At 45.6% G+C, this 20,599-nt stretch overlaps 1 protein-coding gene across 2 annotated transcripts in view; it reads right to left on the bottom strand.

Annotated features, from left to right (window-relative positions):
* SPECC1 (sperm antigen with calponin homology and coiled-coil domains 1) overlaps positions 1-20,599 on the bottom strand; it is a 162,040-nt gene that overhangs the window by 29,489 nt on the left and 111,952 nt on the right. For both annotated transcript variants that reach the window (XM_058163994.1, XM_058163996.1), the window contains 4 exons: positions 19,342-19,442; positions 17,633-17,714; positions 6,827-6,980; positions 4,273-4,375 (listed from right to left, as the gene is read on the bottom strand). In XM_058163994.1, coding sequence (XP_058019977.1) covers positions 4,273-4,375; positions 6,827-6,980; positions 17,633-17,714; positions 19,342-19,442 — 440 coding nt within the window. The remainder of the gene's footprint in view (positions 1-4,272; positions 4,376-6,826; positions 6,981-17,632; positions 17,715-19,341; positions 19,443-20,599) is intronic.

Here is a 20,599-nt window from a genome sequence, read left to right as displayed (position 1 = left end):
GCACAAACCGGGGATCATCTACGGCGCTGGGATGGGTGCTTAAAATCTCAGTTAATTCGGGGTTGCAAACATGGAAAAGAGTTAAGAACCAGGCAGAAAAAAATTGGCCCTTTGCTGACATCTACTGGTGACTTAGATTTATGCACCCTGGGTCCAGTAATCCTCGATTTACGACCGGTTTCGTACCAACCGCTAATGTGGAAAGCCCCCACCTTCCTAGAGAATAAAATATTTTGGGGAGTATTACAAGAGGCAGAATATTTATTTCCCCAAAGGAGACATGTGTTCTTAAAGTCAGAAAGCAACACCCAACAGCCTCCAGCAGATGCTCAAAAGTCTTTAGAGACGGAGATTTTGTGCCCACTGAATATATCCACTTGTTAAAAAGGATCCGCTGTTAGGCCCCTTGCAATTTGCATACCGAGCAAATAGATCAACAGATGATGCCGTTAATATGGCTCTGCACTACATCTTACAACATCTTGAATCTCCAAAGACCTATGCAAGGGTCCTTTTTGTAGACTTTAGTTCAGCATTCAATACCATCATTCCAGACATTCTCCTAACTAAGCTAAACCAGCTACAGGTACCGGAACAGGCTTGTAAGTGGATCACAAGCTTCCTAACAAACAGGAAGCAGCAGGTGAAGCTAAGCAGGATCACATCAGATACCTGTACAATTAGCACAGGGGCCCCCCAAGGCTGTGTGCTCTCCCCACTTCTCTTCTCTCTGTATACCAATGATCCAATGATCCATCTGTTAAGCTACTGAAGTTCGCAGATGACACAACAGTGATTGGTCTCATTCGAGACAATGACGAATCCGCATATAGACGAGAGGTCGAACGACTAGCCTTGTGGTGCAACCAAAACAATCTGGAACTGAACACACTCAAAACCGTAGAAATGGTGGTAGACTTTAGGAGAAACCCTTCCATACTTCCACCTCTCACAATACTTGACAACACAGTATCAACAGTAGAAACCTTCAAATTTCTGGGTTCTATCATATCGCAAGATCTCAAATGGACAGCTAACATCAAAAACATCATTAAAAAAGGACAACAAAGAATGTTCTTTCTGCGCCAACTCAGGAAGCTCAAACTGCCCAAGGAGCTGCTGATTCAGTTCTACAGAGGAATTATTGAGTCTGTCATTTGCACCTCTAGAACCGTCTGGTTCGGTTCTGCAACCCAACAAGAAAAACACAGACTTCAGAGGATAATTAGAACTGCAGAAAAAATAATTGCTACCAACCTGCCTTCCATTGAGGACCTGTATACTGCACGAATCAAGAAGAGGGCCGTGAAAATATTTACAGACCCCTCGCATCCTGGACATAAACTGTTTCAACTCCTACCCTCAAAACGACGCTATAGAGCACTGCACACCAGAACAACTAGACACAAGAACAGTTTTTTTCCCCCGAAGGCCATCACTCTGCTAAACAAATAATTCCATCAACACTGTCAAACTATTTACTAAATCTGCACTACTATTGATCTTCTCATGGTTCCCATCATCCATCTCCTTCCACTTATGACTGTATGACTGTAACTTTTTGTTGCTATCATTAAGGGTTAAATTGTACCCTATGACCATCATTTGTGTTGTAAATGTTGTACCTTGATGAAGGTTTTTTTTTTTAATGTACACTGAGAGCGTATGCACCAAGACAAATTCCTTGTGTGTCCAATTACACTTGGCCAATAAATTCTATTCTATCAGGATAAAAATTGAATTAGCTAAAAAAAAAACACAATAAAAGAGAATATATGTTAGTAAAAATGGAGAAATTTGAACTTGAGGGCGAAAGAAGATGTGGTTTGTATAAATGAGCATAGAAATCTTAAGACTGTGATTCAAATACGGAAAAAGAATATTTTGGCAGAAATTGTAACTAAGTAAAATGTATTTGGATATGTTAAGTTAAGGTGTATAAGATATAATATGGCCAATGCTCTGTTCATATGCTATGTGTTTGTGCGTGTGTGGGGGGGGGGATCAATAAAAATTGATCAAAATAAAATAAAATAAATAAATAGAAAAATAATAATAATCCAGGCCAGCCTATTCGCACAAAAAAAACAACAACAAAACCCCACCTTCAGCTCCAAGCGATGGGATTAAGAAGGGCAGGCATGACCTTTTAGGATATAATAGGATTAACCCCCAACGCCATCAAATTAGCAAGGAGACACCAACAGTTCTCAATTGATGACTGGTTGTTAAGCTATGATGGGTTTGCTTTACCGCTGCCACATCTGCTCCGCAATCTCCCCCAAAAAGCTTGCAAAATTGGGTCTGGCCACGTGGCGACCTGCTTAATGGCCGTAATTGTGGGGCTCAATGATGGTCGTAACTGGAGGACGTCCTGTCTCCCCTGTTCTCCATCTAATCTCTTAACCGTTGCAGCCCACAAAGGAGGTTTCCAAAATTACTCACAAGAAGATATGTAGGGACACAAACACACACACACAACACACACACGGGGAGAACTGCACTGATGCACGAGTGAAACATTCACACTACAACCAAGGAAGACGGAAGGCAGAGCCGGCATTCAGACGTCTTTTGCACTAGTAAATTGAGGACTACCTGTACAATGTCCTTCCTGTCGAAGACTACGTCAGCTTCAATCGCAACAATACACGGGCACACAATAGATTTAAGCTTAATGTGAACCGCTCCAATCTTGATTGCAGAAAATATGACTTCAGTAACAAGAGTTGTTAATGCTTGGAATATACTACCTGACTCTGTGGTCTCTTCCCAAAATCTCCAAAGCTTCAACCAAAAACTGTCTACCATTGACCTCACCCCATTCCTAAGAGGGCATTCACAAGAGCACAAACGTGCCTACCGTTCCTGTCCTATTGTTTCCTTTCGTTATATCCAATTAATATAGTTATTGCATGCGTATGCTTATATATATGCTTATATATTGTATAGTTATTTCATGCTTATGCTTATATATACTGTTGTGACAAAATAAATAAATAAAAATAAATAAATAAATATTTTCCAGGTACCAATTTCGTAGAAGTCTCCTCTCGCATCCGAGTTACTGCCTAGTAATTATTTGGGCTCATCCTGAAGAAAATCAATCTAGGCAATCACTAAAAGGTGAGGCCAACAATGGCAATCCATCCATATGTCCATCCATCCATCCATCTTAAATTCCAGATCTTTCTTCCTTCCTTCCTTCCTTCCTTCCCTCCTTAAACTCAAACCTTCCATCTTTCTTCCCTCCCATCCTTGCTTCGTCCTCCCATTTACTGCCTCCTTTCATCTCCTCCCTATCCTTCTCCTTTCCTTTCCCTCCTTTCCTCTCTTTCCTTCCTTCCTTCCCTCCCATCCTTCTTTCTTAAACTCAGACCTTCCATCTTTCTTTCGTTCCTTCCTCCCATCCTCCCTCCCTCTCCTTCCTTTCTTCCTCCCCCTTTCCTTTCCTTTCCCTCCCTCCTTCTATCTCCTTCCTTCCTTCCTCCTTCCCTCCCTTTCCTTTCCCTCCCTTCCTCTCTTTCCTTCCTTCTTAAACTCAGATCTTCCATCTTTCTTTCCTTCCTTCCTCCCTCCCTCCCCCTCCTTCCTTTCTTCCTACCCCATTCCTTTCCTTCCTCCTTCTATCTCCTTCCTTCCTCTTCCCCTCCCTCCCTCTTTCCTTTTCCTCCCTTCCTCTCTTTCCTTCCTTCCTTCCCTCCCTCCCTCCCATCCTTCCTTCTTAAACTCAGACTTTTCATTTTTCTTTCCTTCCTCCCTCCCTCCCCCTCGTTCCTTTCTTCCTCCCTTCCTTTCCTTCCTCCTTCCTCCTTCTTCCTTCCTCCCTTCCTCCCTCTTTCCTTTCCCCCTCTCCTTCCATCTCCTCCCTCCCTCCTTCCCTTCCCTGCTTCCATCTCCTCTTTCTCTCTCCCCCCAACACCTTTGCAGGCAGAATTGCTCTTCCTCCTGGCATACAATGTGGGCATTGACTATCTCATGAGCTTCCTAGGCATCAGGCTCCGAACGCTGCCAACTGGCTGTGCAGATGCCTGATTGGCTAGATGACCTCCAAGGCCCCGCACGTCTCACCTGCTTTGCTCAAATCGGTTCAATGCCCCCTTTAGGATGTCCAATGGGGGACCCCACCGAGATAATCCCAAAATGGGAATCTCAGCAGATGCCGGACCTCAAGGGTGAGGAATATCCTAAGATCAACTCCGGTCTCTCAGAAGACGTAAAAAAAAGGAAGACTATTTTAAAAAAAGGAAAAGAAAATATTCCTTTACTCACTGGGTACCCCTCGGTTTTCTTCTGACACCATTTCAGGAGCGCGTTCCGTTTCGAGCCGCCATATTCCCTCGCCAACGCAGCCAGCGGATCCTTCCTTTCCACACTACAAGGCAGAAGAATAACAGAATGAGAGAGCTGGAAGGGACCTTGGAGGTCTTCTAGTCCAACCCCTGCCCAAGCAAGAGAGCCTGTACCATTACAGACAAATTGGTTGTCTAGTCTCTTCTTTAAAACTTCCAGTGATGAAGACTTGTAGACTTCAACTCCCAGAATTCCCCAGCCAGCTTTGCTTGAAGACTTGCGGCCTTCAACTCCCAGAATTCCCCAGCCAGCTTTGCTTGAAGACTCGTGGACTTCAACTCCCAGAATTCCTCAGCCAGCTTTGCTTGAAGACTCGTGGACTTCAACTCCCAGAATTCCTCAGCCAGCTTTGCTTGAAGACTTGCGGCCTTCAACTCCCAGAATTCCCCAGCCAGCTTTGCTTGAAGACTCGTGGACTTCAACTCCCAGAATTCCTCAGCCAGCTTTGCTTGAAGACTTGTGCCTTCAACTCCCAGAATTCCTCAGCCAGCTTTGCTTGAAGACTTCAACTCCTAGAATTCCTCAGCCAGCTTTGCTTGAAGACTTGTGGCCTTCAACTCCCAGAATTCCTCAGCCAGCTTTGCTTGAAGACTTGCGGCCTTCAACTCCCAGAATTCCTCAGCCAGCTTCGCTTGAAGACTTGTGGCCTTCAATTCCCAGAATTCCTCAGCCAGCTTTGCTTGAAGACTTGTGGCCTTCAACTCCCAGAATTCCTCAGCCAGCTTTGCTTGAAGACTTGCGGCCTTCAACTCCCAGAATTCCTCAGCCAGCTTTGCTTGAAGACTTGCGGCCTTCAACTCCCAGAATTCCTCAGCCAGCTTTGCTTGAAGACTTGCGGCCTTCAACTCCCAGAATTCCTCAGCCAGCTTTGCTTGAAGACTTGCGGCCTTCAACTCCCAGAATTCCTCAGCCAGCTTTGCTTGAAGACTTGCGGCCTTCAACTCCCAGAATTCCTCAGCCAGCTTTGCTTGAAGACTTGCGGCCTTCAACTCCCAGAATTCCTCAGCCAGCTTTGCTTGAAGACTTGCGGCCTTCAACTCCTAGAATTCCTCAGCCAGCTTTGCTTGAAGACTTGGGCCTTCAACTCCCAGAATTCCCCAGCCAGCTTTGCTTGAGGACTTGTGGCCTTCAACTCCCAGAATTCCTCAGCCAGCTTTGCTTGAAGACTTCTGGACTTCAACTCCCAGAATTCCCCAGCCAGCTTTGCTTGAAGACTTGCAACCTTCAACTCCCAGAATTCCTCAGCCAGCTTTGCTTGAAGACTTGCGGCCTTCAAGTCCCAGAATTCCTCAGCCAGCTTTGATTGAAGACTTGCGGCCTTCAACTCCCAGAATTCCTCAGCCAGCTTTGATTGAAGACTTGTGGACTTCAACTCCCAGAATTCCTCAGCCAGCTTTGCTTGAAGACTTGTGGACTTCAACTCCCAGAATTCCCAGCCAGCTTTGCTTGAAGACTTATGGACTTCAACTCCCAGAATTCCCCAACCAGCTTTGCTTGAAGACTTGCGGCCTTCAACTCCCAGAATTCCTCAGCCAGCTTTGCTTGAAGACTTCTGGACTTCAACTCCCAGAATTCCTCAGCCAGCTTTGCTTGAAGACTTGCGGCCTTCAACTCCCAGAATTCCTCAGCCAGCTTTGATTGAAGACTTGCGACCTTCAACTCCCAGAATTCCTCAGCCAGCTTTGATTGAAGACTTGTGACCTCAACTCCCAGAATTCCTCAGCCAGCTTCGCTTGAAAACTTGTGGATTTCAACTCCCAGAATTCCCAGCCAGCTTTGCTTGAAGACTTGTGACCTCAACTCCCAGAATTCCTCAGCCAGCTTCGCTTGAAAACTTGTGGATTTCAACTCCCAGAATTCCTCAGCCAGCTTTGCTTGAAGACTTGTGGACTTCAACTCCCAGAATTCCTCAGCCAGCTTTGCTTGAAGACTTGTGGACTTCAACTCCCAGAATTCTGGGCTCCTCCCCCCACAATTGACTTTGCTTGTTGAAAGCCATGCTGGCTCAGGAATTCTGGTCCACAGGTCATACATAACCTTGCTGTATACAAGTAGTCCTCAACTTACGACCATAATTGAGCCCCAAATTTTTTCCGTTGCAAAGCGAGACATCTGTGAAGTAGATTTCCCCCATTTTACGACCTTTCTTGCCACGGGGTTGTTTAAGTGAGTCGCACGGTTGTTCAGTGAACCCGGCTTTCCTCGTTGACTTGGCTCGTCAGACGGTCGCAAAAGGGAGGGTCACGTGACCTCGAAACACCCGTCATATATACGACTCAGTCGGCAATCGTCTGAATTTTGATTGCCTAACCCTGGCGGGGTGCTGCAATGGTCGTTACGTGTGAAATTGGTCCCAAGTCACATTAATTTCAGTGCTGCCATAACTAAGCAGATAGTCGTAAGTCGAGGACTACCTGTAATTGAAACTCACAGCCACACCTTGCCTCCAAAGGAGCGGGGCTACCTGACTCACCTGAGTTTGCTGGGCGGTTTCAAGCCGCTGGGCGTGGAAGTGAAGATCCTTCCCGCGAAGGCCAGGGTGGGGGGCTTGCTGAGCGATTCGAGGGAGGGGCTCTTGCGCAGGAAAGGGTCCGGTTTCATCTCCTCATTCCTCCCTTTGAGCAGATCTTCGAGGAAAGGACGAGAAGAAACCCGTAAAAAATTTGGACCATAATAATAAAGAGAATTAGATAATTGGCAAAAAACTGTGGGAAAGAAACTATAAACTGACGACGGCAATGACATATAAAGAAAACCTGTATAAAATGTTTTATGGGGGGGCACTTCCCACTGGTGAGGTTAGCAAAAAATGTTTAAAAAATGCTAGATGAATAAAAAAAAAAATACTCCAAATGTTGGAAATGTAATCAAATACCAGGCACATATTATCACGTGTGGTAGACGTGTCCGAAAACAAAATAATTCTGGATGAAGATACACACACATGGTTAGAAAAAATGTTAAGGCAGCATACAGACCAGTGATGGCTAACCCTTTTGCCATCACGGGCCAGGAAGGGGCGGGGGGGGACGTGTGTGTGCATGCCCACCCCCATAATTCTATGCGCCCCACCCCCATGCATGCACATGACCCCCCTCCCTGCGACCCCTGCTCCTGGCACCTGATGGCCCGGTAGAAAGTTGGCAAACGGGCTGTTTTCGGCCTCCGGAGGACCTCCAGGGGGTTGGGGAAGGGCATTTTTGCTCTCCCCGGACTCCTAGAGAGGCTCTGGAGGCAGGTGAGAGAGAAAAACGGGTCTTCCCCCCCCAAAAGGCCCTCTGGAGGCCAAAAACGGCCCGTTTGCCAACTGTTTCCCTACTTCTGGAGGGTCCAGAAGCCCCGAAAATCAGCTGGCTGGTGCCCGCATAATACACCAGAGCTGAGCTCGGGTGCCCACTGATATGGCTACGCGTGCCACCTGTGGCATGCCATAGGTTAGCCATCATGGATATAGACTATGAGCCAGAAGTATTTCTGTTAGTTAGTTTACTTCATTGCCATTGCACCTCGCACAACAAAATTAAATGCCATCTTCAGTGTACATTATAACTATAAAAAAAAAATAAAACACAAAAACACGTCCTTCGCATTCTATACAATTGCGCTGAAACCCCCCTGATATTGCATTAATATTGCACTATACCAGGGGTCTGCAAACTTGGCAGGAGGAATTCTGGGAATGCTTTTAATTCTGGGAGTCTTCAAGCAAAGCTGGCTGAGGAATTCTGGGAGTTGAAGTCCACAAAAGAGCCAAGTTTGCAGACCCCTGCACTATACCATAGAATTCAATATGGTTATTGCCCTGGGATAGAAGTTGTTTTTCAGCCTATTTGTCCTTGTTTTTATGATCCTGTACCGTCTGCCAGATGGTAATAGTTCAAAAAAAAAAAAAAAAGGGGGGGTGCACAGGATGAGATGGATCTCTAAGGATGTTTTGAACCTTCTTAAGGCAGCGAGGCCTATAGTGCTGTCAAGCGTAATACCAGAAAAATATGACAAAGGGTATGTACATTTGATATGACATGTTTTGACAGCAGCAAAAATGGTATTTGCACAGCACTGGAAAAACGAGGAAATACCAACAGAAGGAGACATAATTTTAAAAAATATTAAGACTGTGCAGAAACGGATAGTTTAACACTGAGGATTAAAGAAAAAGATGACACAGAGTACTTCAAAATTTGGGACTTGTTTTATCAATGGTTGGAAAACAGAGGTAGAAAGTAGGATATATATGTATATGCTTTCTGAGGTTTTCACGGGTGTTTGTATGTAGGTCTTTGGTTGTTCAGGTTTTGTCCCGTGTAAAATTGGAAGTGTCTCGGAGACGTTTCAACGGTCTCATTCGTCATCTTCAGGCTTCAGCTTCCTGAAGATGACGAATGAGACTTCAAGACACTTCAATTTTACGTGGGAAAACCTGTATGTATGTATGTATGTATGTCTTTGGTTATGTATGTATGTATGTATGTATGTATGTATGTATGTATGTATGTATGTATATAAAAGCTTGCAGTTCCTTAGCTAGGACATCCGAAGCGGGGCCTGGTGGGCCCTGAGACAAAAATTGAATTTGTAAACCTTGAATGATGCCGACAGAAGAAAAGAATGCAAAATTCTCTCGGCAACCGTGGCACTCAATTATGAATTTGCATCCGGCAAATCTTCTCTGGGTTTTGCAAATAACTCAAGGCGGTGAATATATCCAATGCGCCTTCCTCCTGCTGTTTCCCCAGCACAACAGCCCTATGAGGGAGTTTGAAAGTCAGATAACTTGCTTTCGGTCCGAAGGTGGGACTAGAACTCCCGGTCTGCTAGGAATTGGCTGCTTTTCATGCCTAAGGTGGGACTGGAACTCACTATCACCTGATGATCGGCTTAGGAATAGAATTCACTGTCACTTGGTGATTGGCCCAAAGTCACCCAACTGGCTTTCCCAGCTAAAGTAGGACTAGAACTCACTATCACCTGGTGATGGGCTTAGGAATAGAATTCACTGTCACTTGGTGATTGGCCCAAAGTCACCCAACTGGCTTTCCCAGCTAAAGTAGGACTAGAACTCTCGCATCTCCTGGTGGCTCAGCCACCCAGCCAGCTTTCATGCCTAAGGCAGGATTAGAACTCACAGTCACCCATTTTCTAGCCTGGTGCCTTAACCACTAGACCAAATTGGCTTCATATGATACCAACTTTCCCAAAGCGGGGGTGTGTGTTTGTGTGTGTGTGTGAATAAACATATATTTTTTTGGTATTTAATTTGCAAGATTTTTTTATCCTGCCTTAAAAGTCAGGAGCCGAAGGCAGCAGGGAAACCATTTCTAATCCCTGTTAACAACAACCTTGTAAGGTGGTCCAGTGAGCATGTGAGATTAACGTTAAGACGTTTGGGGAATTTTAGCGGCCAAGGATGGGTGTGTGCGAATGGCCTTGGGAGACCGGACGGAGATCGGCAAACTGGACAAACGGTGTGTAAAAGGTATCTTCAGAAGTTGTGTGAGCTTCATCCCTGGAGGCTTTCAAGAAGAGACTGGACTGCCCTCGGTCAGAATTGGTGTAGGGTCTCCTGTTTGGGAAGAGGGCGGGTTGGACTAGATGACCTCCAAGGTCCCTTCCGACTCAGCATAATCTGTTAATATCTCGAACCACGGAAGGAGAGAAGAAGGTGTGGGAAGAACTGGAGAAGAGACCCTCCCTAGTTTTATTTATTTATTTATTTATTTTATTTTATTTGCATTCATACCCCGCCCTTCTCTGAAGACTCAGGGCGGCTTACACTGTGTCAAGCAATAGTCTTCATCCATTTGTATATTATATACAAAGTCAACTTTTATTGCCCCCCCAACAATCTGGGCCCTCATTTTACCTCCCTTATAAAGGATGGAAGGCTGACTCAACCTTGGGCCTGGTGGGACTTGAACCTGCAGTAATTGCAGGCAGCTGTGTTAATAACAGACTGTCTTACCAGTCTGAGCCACCAGAGGCCCTTATGGCGAGCAAAAGGAGAGGAGGGGCGATATACCTTTCAGATTTGCAAGATTTTGTTACTACAGGTAGTCCTCGACTTAACGACCACAACTGAGCCGAATTTTTTCCGTTGCTAAACAAGAGAGCTGTTAAGTGAGTTTGTCCTGCCACGGCTGTTAAATGAATCACTGCAGTTATTAAGTTGATAACACGGTTGTTAAGCGAATCCGGACTCCCCACTGACTTTGCTCGTCAGGTCGCAAAACGGTCGGGTCTCTGCGACTGTCACAAATGCGAGTCGGTTGCCAAAGTGTTTGAATTTCGACCACGGGGATGCTGCAACGGTCGTTAAGTGTGAAAAAACGGTCCTAGCTCACTTTTTAAAATAACTTTTATAACTTTGAGAACGGTCGCTAAACGAACTGCTGTAAGTCAAAAACTATCTGTACAGTAAAATTAAGCTAGCACTCCTGGAGCTTCCCCTCCGCCCTACCTCGCAGGGCTAACGGTGCCTTTGAACCCCGTGCCTCGTCCACGGCAGGAGCAGGAATATTTTTTGGGAATTGAATGACACAACAGATTCTCAGCCAGCCTCCCCGTTCGGAGCGATCAGCAAAAGAATATTGAAAATAATCAGTAAATACAATTTGCGCAAAGAACGGTGGCCCCAGACATCTATTATTTATTCTTTTCCTGGCTGTTATTATTATTATTTTCTTCCAGGAATCAAAAACTCCCTGAAGGGACTGGTAGCTCGGATTGTCTCAGAGGCTGTGCTTCCGAAGCTGCAGCGGTTTTGCATCGCGCTATTTTTGTGTGTCTGCACAATGAAACCATCTGCACAATTAAGGCAATAACTGAATCCAATCAACACCTCTCTCTCTCTCTCTCTCTCTCTCTCATCTCCTTAATCCAGGGTTGTCCAAAGTTGGCAACTTTAAGACTTGTGGACTTCAACTTCCAGAATTCCTCAGCCAGCTTTGACAGAAAAACACTTAATATATATAACATAATAACAGAGTTGGAAGGGACCTTGGAGGTCTTCTAGTCCAACCCCCTGCCCAGGCAGGAAAGCCTACACCATTTCAGACAAATGGCTATCCAACATTTTCTTAAAAATTTCCAGTGTTGGAGCATTTACAACTTCTGGAAGCAAGTTGTTCCACTTATTGATTGTTCTCACTGTCAGGAAATTTCTCCTTAGTTCAAAGTTGCTTCTCTCCTTGATTAGTTTCCACCCATTGCTTCTTGTCCTGTCCTCAGGTGCTTTGGAGAATAGTTTGACTCCTTCTTCTTTGGGGCAACCCCTGAGATATTGGAACACAGCTATCATGAACATATCTTTTCTTTTATGTACACTGAGAGAAGATGCACCAAGACAAATTCCTTGTGTGTCCAATCACACTTGGCCAATAAAATTCTATTCTATTCTATTCTATTCTATTCTATTCTATTCTATTCTATTCTATTCTATTCTATTCTATTCTATTCTATTTCTTTTATGTACACTGAGAGCATATGCACCAAGACAAATTCCTTGTGTGTCCAATCACACTTGGCCAATAAAAATTCTATTCTATTCTATTCTATTCTATTCTATTCTATTCTATTCTATTCTATTCTATTCTATTCTATTCTATTCTATTCTATCATGTCTCCCCTGGTCCTTCTTTTCATTAAACTGGACATACCCAGTTCCTGCAACCGTTCTTCATATGTTTGAGCCTCCAGTCCCCTAATCATCTTTGTTGCTCTTCTCTGCACTCTTTCTAGAGTCTCAACATCTTTTTTACATCGTGGCGACCAAAACTGAATGCAATATTCCAAGTGTGGCCTATATATATATATATAGAAAAAGGCCTTGTTTTAAGGGTTTATGCATATTTTAAAGCCAGGCGTGCGCACAACACACTCACACTTAAATAACGCCCATGGCTCCTCGCTGAGATTTGTCATTTTGCCAGAAGTTTTTGGCAGGAGAGAAGGTGGGGGTGGGAGGGAAGCCCAAAAACTTTAACTGTGCTTCCTTGCAAAAGAATTGAGAATGGAGGGGAAGGAAAGGAAAGGAGGCGCAAGAGGAGGAGGAGGATGCAGAGGAGCTGGCAGCAGAATCGGACAGTGAGGAGGTTGGGGAGGAACTAGGGCCAGTCCTGGGGGCTGGGGAAAGCTCAGACGAGGCAGAGAAGGAGGTAGACAGCAGCGAGGCAGAGGAACAGCTGGGGCCCATTCCCAGTGTGTGCATGCGCAGCTGCCAGAAGACAAGAACAACTCAGAAAGTGTTGTGACTCATCCTCCTTCCTCTCCTCAGCCGGGCCCCTCCCGTCTCCAACCGGGCCTGTTATCAGACTCCGAGTCTGATAATGAAGATGAACGGCCTGTCATGCCTCCAGCCCCCAGCCCTGGCCCCATGCCCAGAGAGGATTCCAGGAGTGAACGGACAAGCCCGATAAACTTCACTCATACAGCGTGTGACTAGGAAGCCAGCCAGGTGCTGGAATTACTGACAGCAGATCCAGCTGAAGACAATTCAGTGTGGGAGGACCCTCACTTCCAGAGATCTGAGAGGCGACGCCAGCAGAAGGAGGGGTGGGGCAGGCCTGGATAAATGCTGAGTCATGGAGCCACACCCCACAGCCTATATAAAGGACCTGCTTTTGGCATTCCAACCTTGAGTCAAGCAAAGTCTTAGCTAGTTTGCTGATATTGGACCCTATCGCTGAAGTCACAACTTGGACTCCGGCCTGCCCTGATAAACTTCGAAGGGACTTGGCAAGTTGCAAAGGCTTCGTTGCCAAGTCTGTTACGGACTTCCTTGACTTGTGCGTCAGAGTGGGAGTGGGACACGACAGAAAGCAGGGTTCGACTCGGGAGTAAAGCCGCACCTTGGAGGTGATTGGCCCCTCCCGTAGGAAACAAAAGAGGAGCAAACGGGGGTGGGAGGGGTGGGGGGAGGGGGCTTTTGCAGGAAACAATTTGTTCGTTCGATGGTTGCGCAAGAATGGAAAATTCTGTTCGTGACTCTAAGAGACTCTGTGCCAAGTTTTGCCTTGCCCTGCCTTTGGAAACTAGTTTATCTGGCAGCTTTCCAAGCGAGATAAGGTCGGTGTTGATAAATATTCCTCTGGAAGACTGTTTGCCGAGCCTTGCTGACTGTGAATGAAAGGAATTCACAGTGGTGTAAATGAAAGTGCGGGGGGTGGGGGGAGACACACCAAGATTCTGCTTCCTGCTTTTTAAGGAGAATTTGGAAAATTTTCCCCCTCCCCACTTTCTTGGAAAAAAAAGGGGGGAGTGAGCAGGATTTGTCTGGCCCAGGGGTTTGCAAACTTGGCTCTTTTAAGACTTGTGGACTTCAACTCCCAGAGTCTAGCAGCTAAGAAAATACAGCAACTATTTCTTTTTCCTGGCCTAATGTGTATATAGCTTTCCCTTGACTCACAACAGTTCATTTAGTGTCCGTTCGATGTTATGACGGCAGTGAGAAGGGTGACTCAGGGACCGTTTTTCCACACTTACGACCACTGCAGCATTCCCATGGTCAAGGGATCAAAATTGGGACGTTGGACAACTGGCTCGCCTTTTTTGATGGCCGCAGCGTCCTGGGGTGACGTGATCCTCCTTTTGCGGCCTTCTGACCAGCCGAGTCCACGGGAAAGCGAGATTCACTTAACGACCGTTGTTCCCAACTTAACAGCGGCATGGATTCGCTTAACAAACGAGGCAAGAAAATGTCGTAGAACGGGGACAAACTCACTCAGCAAACGTCTCACTTGGCAATAAGGAATTTGGGATTTCCACTCTGGTCGTAAGTCGAGGACTGCCTGTGCATATATAAAAGCCGTAGCGTCGTGGCTCCAGGATGATTAGTTAGCTCCTGTATTATTATTTTGTATTCCTTCCCCTTTTATGGGCCGGGAGACAGCCAGACAGTTTTGAGTCTCATCCTTCCGCCGCGAGCTGAAGATGTATTTGTTTATTTGTGCGGGACTGGCTTAGTAATTTTAACTTTTATAATTTTAAAGAGTTTAATTTTAATATTCATATTTGATATAAATTTTAAGGGGTTTTTAACGATATATTGTTTTAAATTTTTGCCAAACATATAATAAGTTTTTTAATCTTTGTTTTTATCTGTATATTGTCATTGTTTTTTTAGGTGAACAGCCTATCCTTCAGAAGATAAAATCTAATAAATACTAAATACTAATCCGGAAGCAGGGGCTGGTCCAGAGGAAATTTGGCAGGAGTTCAAACGGGCCGATGTCCCTGCCCAATTTCCGTCCGGCCTTGAAAAAGTCCAATAATGCTGAATGCAAAAGAGAAAACGATGGCTCCTATGGGACGAAGCTGTTGAAATATCTCAGGAGGCATCAAGAGGAATAATAATAATAATAATAATAATAACAATAACAACAACAACAACAACAACAACAACAACAACAAGAGTTGGGAGGGACCTTGGAGGTCTTCTAATCCAATCCCCTGCCCAGGCAGGAGACCCTACACCACTTCAGACAAATGCTTATCCAACCTCTTCTTAAAAAATTCCAGTATTGGAGCATTTACAACTTCTGGAGGCAAGCAGTTCCACTGGTTAATCATTCTAACTGTCAGGAAATTCATCCTCAGTTCTCAGTTGCTTCTCTCCTTGTTTAGTTTCCATCCATTGCTTCTTGTCCTGCCTTCAGGTGCTTTGGAGAATAGCTTGACCCCCAAATCTTCTTTGGGGCAACCCCTGAGATATTGGAAGGCTGCTATCATGTCTCCCCTGGACCTTCTTTTTATTAAACTAGACATACCCAGTTCCTGCAACCGTTCTTCATATGTTTGAGCCTCCAGTCCAGTTTGAGCCCCCAGTCTTCGTTGCTCTTCTCTGCACACTTTCCAGAGTCTCAGCATCTTTTTTACATCGTGGCGACCAAAATTGGATGCAATATTTCAAGTGTGGCCTTACCGAGGCCTTATAAAGTGGTAATGAGCCAAGGTGCTGGCAGGCCCTGGCTGGGCTGCTCTTGGCAGGGGGGCAGCTAAAGAGACAAGAAAGCTGCCTCCGTGGCTTCTTTTCGGAGGGGGAGATAAGCTGGTGCTAGTCTTTGTTTTAATTTTTTTTATAGAATGATGACGGAATATGGGCTGGAAAGGACCTTGGAGATCTTCTAGTCCAACCCCCTGCCCTTATACCATCCTGGAGAAATGGCTGTCCAGTCTGTTCTTGAAAACCTCCAGCGATCGAGCCCTCACGACCCCGGGGTGCAAGCGGTTTCTTTTTGCAGATGTTTCGTGACCCAATTAGGTAACATCAACAGTGCTAGAAGAAGAGGGGCTTGGAGCAGGGGTGAAATGCTCCCGGTTCGGACCGGCTCGTCCGATCCGGTAGCGATGGCGGCCGGTGGTTCAGAGAATCGGTAGCAAAAATCCCTGGCCTCGCCCCCTGCCTTTGCTGAGCCACACCATCACCAGAGGTTGTTGGTTTTTTTTAACTTTTAAAAGCAGTTTTTCTTCAGTCGAAAACATGCCTTTAAAAGTAAAAAAAAAAAAAGAGCCTTTGATGATCCCCTGGGATCATCAGAACCCTTTAAACTCTTTTTTTTAACAACCTCTTTGGCCGAAGAGGTTGTAAAAAAAAAAGGCTCCTCTGGCAATCCCAGCTGAGTTCCTCATCACCAGAACCTTAAAAAGCATGTTTTCTACAAGCTCTTCAACCGAAGAGCTTGTAGAAAACCTCCTTTTAAGAGATTCTGGGCTGCGATGAAGCACTTACCTTATTACTGCTCCTTTCCGGCTGGGAAAGCCATGGTTTACATCAGTTGCATCAGCTAGCAACTGAATCTGCCTGCCTGAAATCCATCTCCTCAGTCAGCAACTGAATCTGCCTGCTTTGCTGGCTGAGGAACTCTGGGAATTGAAGTCCAGGGCCGTGGTAGCTCAGGCTGGTAAGAAGCCTGTTGTTAGAACACAGCAGCCTGCAATTACTGCAGGTTCAAGCCCGGCCCAAGGTTGACTCAGCCTTCCATCCTTTATAAGGTAGGTAAAATGAGGACCCAGATTGTCGGGGGCAGGAGGCTGACTCTGTAAACCGCTTAGAGAGGGCCGTAAAAGCACTGGGAAGCGGTATATATGGTACAGGGCCGGGATAGCTCAGGCTGTTAAGAAGCCTGTTATTAGAACACAGTAGCCTGCAATTACTGCAGGTTCAAGCCTGGCCCAAGGTTGACTTTGTAAATATACAAATAGAATGAGACTATTGCCTTATACACTGTAAGCCGCCCTGAGTCTTCAGAGAAGGGCGGGATATAAATGTAAATAAATAAATAAATAAAGTCCACAAACCTTAAAGTTACTAAGGTTGGAGACCCCTGATCGAAAAAATATAAATAAAATAAAATAATAAAATAAAATATTTGCGCAGCTTTCTGAGATTTGGTGCGTTTCTGTAGTGTTTCACTCTTAACTACACAAACACACAAAATCTCACAAAGCTATATGTGGCATTGTGTGTGTCAGTTGTGTTGTGTGGTGTGTGTGTAAAGTGTGAAAGTTGGTTTTTGAGCTTTTTTTATTTATTTGCATTTATATCCCGCCCATCTCCGAAGACTCAGGGCGGCTTACATTGTGTTAAGCAATAGTCTTCATCCAATTGTATATTATATACAAAGTCAACTTATTGTCCCCAACAATCTGGGTCCTCATTTTACCTACCTTATAAAGCAGAGGTGTCCAAACTTGGTCCCTTTAAGACTTGTGGACTTCAACTCCCAGAGTCCCTCAGCCAGCAAATGGCTGAGGGACTCTGGGAGTTGAAGTCCACAAGTCTTAAAGGGACCAAGTTTGGACACCCCTGTTATAAAGGATGGAAGGCTGAGTCAACCTTGGGCCTGGTGGGGCTTGAACCTGCAGTAATTGCAAGCAGCTGCTGTTAATAACAGACTGTCTTAGCAGTCTGAGCCACTCAAGGAGTGGCTGTGTGAGGTTCCTGCTTGTTGCAGGGGTCATTTTGGGTGAAGTGCAGCTGCCTTTACATTGTGTGTGACTCAGCTGTGTTGTGTTGTGTGTGTGTAAAGTGTGAAAGTTGGTTTTCGGTACCTCTTATTGCTTTGTATACTTTGTTTATTATTTTTATTATTTATTGTTATTGGCCACGCCCACCCAGTCATCTGACCACCAAGCCACGCCCACCCATTAAGCCACGCCCACAGAACCAGTAGGGAAAATTTTTAGATTTCACCCCTGGCTTGTACAGTATGAGCAGGGAAGAAGGAGGAGAAGGGAGGAGGAGGAGGAGAAAAAGAAGAAGAAGGGAGAGAAGGCTACTTACCACCCAAAGGGAGTTCCAGAAGATCCGTGTGCTTGGATAAAGTTTTCCCACCCGATTTGGGGTTGGTAAATGTGGAATGTCGCTGCAATTGAGAAAGAACAGAATCAAATTAGAGAACTGGAGGCTGAAACATACAAAGAACGGTTGCAGGAACTGGGTAGGTCCAGTTTAATGAAAAGAAGGACTAGGGGAGACATGATAGCAGTGTTCCAATATCTCAGGGGTTGCCCCAAAGAAGAGGGAGTCAAGCTATTCTCCAAAGCACCTGAAGGCAAAACAAGAAGCAATGGGTGGAAACTAATCAAGGAGAGAAGCAACTTAGAACTAAGGAGGAATTTCCTGACAATTAGAACAATTAATAAGTGGAACAATCTGCTGTCAGAAGTTCTGTGTTCTCCAACACTGAAAGTTTTTAAGAAGATGTTGGATAGCCATTTGTCTGAAATGGTATAGAGTCTCCTGCCTGGGCAGGGGGTTGGACTAGAAGGCCTCTAAGGTCCCTTCCAACTCTGTTATTCTGTTATTAAAACAAGAAAAAAGCAGGCTGGCTGGGGGATTCTGGGAGTGGAAGTCCACCCCTCTTAAAGCAGGCTGGTTGGGGGATTCTGGGAGTGGAAGTCCACCCTTCTTAAAGCTGGCTGGAAGGGGAATTCTGGGAGTTGAAACCCACCCCTCTTAAAGCAGGCTGGCTGGGGGATTCTGGGAGTGGAAGTCCTCCCCTCTTAAAGCAGGCTGGTTGGGGAATTCTGGGAGTGGAAGTCCACCCCTCTTAAAGCAGACTGGTTGGGGAATTCTGGGAGTGGAAGTCCACCCCTCTTAAAGCAGGCTGGTTGGGGGATTCTGGGAGTGGAAGTCCACCCCTCTTAAAGCAGGCTGGCTGGGGAATTCTGGGAGTGGAAGTCCACCCCTCTTAAAGCAGGCTGGCTGGGGGATTCTGGGAGTGGAAGTCCTCCCCTCTTAAAGCAGGCTGGCTGGGGGATTCTGGGAGTGGAAGTCCTCCCCTCTTAAAGCATGGATGGCTGGGGGATTCTGGGAGTGGAAGTCCTCCCCTCTTAAAGCAGGCTGGCTGGGGGATTCTGGGAGTGGAAGTCCTCCCCTCTTAAAGCATGGATGGCTGGGGGATTCTGGGAGTGGAAGTCCTCCCCTCTTAAAGCAGGCTGGCTGGGGGATTCTGGGAGTGGAAGTCCACCCCTCTTAAAGCAGGCTGGCTGGGGGATTCTGGGAGTGGAAGTCCACCCCTCTTAAAGCATGGCTGGCTGGGGGATTCTGGGAGTGGAAGTCCTCCCCTCTCAAAGCATGCTGGCTGGGGGATTCTGGGAGTGGAAGTCCTCCCCTCTCAAAGCATGCTGCCTGGGGGATTCTGAAGTCCACCCCTCTTAAAGCATGCTGGCTGGGGGATTCTGGGAGTGGAAGTCCACCCCTCTTAAAGCAGGCTGGCTGGGGGATTCTGGGAGAGGAAGTCCACCCCTCTTAAAGCAGGCTGGCTGGGGGATTCTGGGAGCGGAAATCCACCCCTCTTAAAGCATGCTGGCTGGGGGATTCTGGGAGCGGAAATCCACCCCTCTTAAAGCATGCTGGATGGGGGATTCTGGGAGTGGAAGTCCACCCATCTTAAAAGATGCTGAGATTTCAGAATTGCGGCTGCAGACAGAAGATCTGCCCCTGTCCATCTGGAGGTTCTGCAAGGCAAGAGAGGCCCTTGAGGGTACCTGGATGGGCGACACAGCAGCCGCAGGAGCCGTCCGGGTGGGGATGTTGCTGAGAGGACTCCGGCAGACCTTGTGGATGGGCACGCTTTGCCCGGTACTTCCTGGAGGAGAAAACAACCAAAATAACCGAGTTGGAAGGGACCTTGGAGGTCATCTAGTCCAACCCCCTGCACAAGGGGGAGATCCTATACCATTCCAGACAAATGGTTGTCGAATCTCTTCTTAAAAAAACCTCCAGTAGAGAGTCATATACCGGTAGCCCTCGATGTACGACCAAAACTGAGCCCAAAATTTCTGTTTGCTAAGTGAAGCATTTGTTAAGCGAGTTTTGCCCCATTTTACGACCTTCCTTGACGTAGTTGTTAAGTGAATCAGTGACGTTGTCAAGTGACTCAAATGGTTGTTAAATGAATCTGGCTTCCACTTTGACTTTGCTTGCCAGAAGATCCCAAAACGTGATCACATGACCCCAGGAGACGGCAACCGTCATAAATATAAGTCGCGGTTGCCAAGCGTCTGAATTTTGATCATGTGACCAGGGGGATGTTGCAACGGTTGTAAAATGTGAAAACCGGTCATAAGCCCCTTTTTCAGTGCTGTTGCAGCTTTGGTCACTAAATGAATAGAAATAAAAATAGAAATATGGAATGGAATGGAATAGACTAGATTATACTAGACTAGACTAGACTAGAATAGAATAAAAAATATGGATTGGAATGGAATGGAATGGAATAGACTAGATTAGAGTAGACTAGACTAGACTAGACTAGACTAGACTAGACTAGACTAGAATAGAATAGAATAGAATAGAATAGAATAGAATAAAAAATATGGATTGGAATGGAATGGAATGGAATGGAATAGACTAGATTAGAGTAGACTAGACTAGACTAGACTAGACTAGACTAGAATAGAATAAAAAATATGGATTGGAATGGAATGGAATGGAATAGACTAGATTAGAGTAGACTAGACTAGACTAGACTAGAATAGAATAGAATAAAAAATATGGAATGGAATGGAATGGAATAGACTAGATTAGAGTAGACTAGACTAGACTAGACTAGACTAGACTAGAATAGAATAAAAAATATGGATTGGAATGGAATGGAATGGAATAGACTAGATTAGAGTAGACTAGAATAGACTAGACTAGAATAGAATAGAATAAAAAATATGGATTGGAATGGAATGGAATGGAATAGACTAGATTAGAGTAGACTAGACTAGACTAGACTAGACTAGACTAGACTAGACT

This window comes from Ahaetulla prasina, chromosome 1 (genome assembly GCF_028640845.1).
Source record: "Ahaetulla prasina isolate Xishuangbanna chromosome 1, ASM2864084v1, whole genome shotgun sequence".
Classification (NCBI taxonomy): Eukaryota; Metazoa; Chordata; class Lepidosauria; order Squamata; family Colubridae; genus Ahaetulla; species Ahaetulla prasina.
The sequence above is the reverse complement of the archived record's forward strand: the minus strand, read 5'-3'. Positions and strand labels throughout refer to the sequence as shown.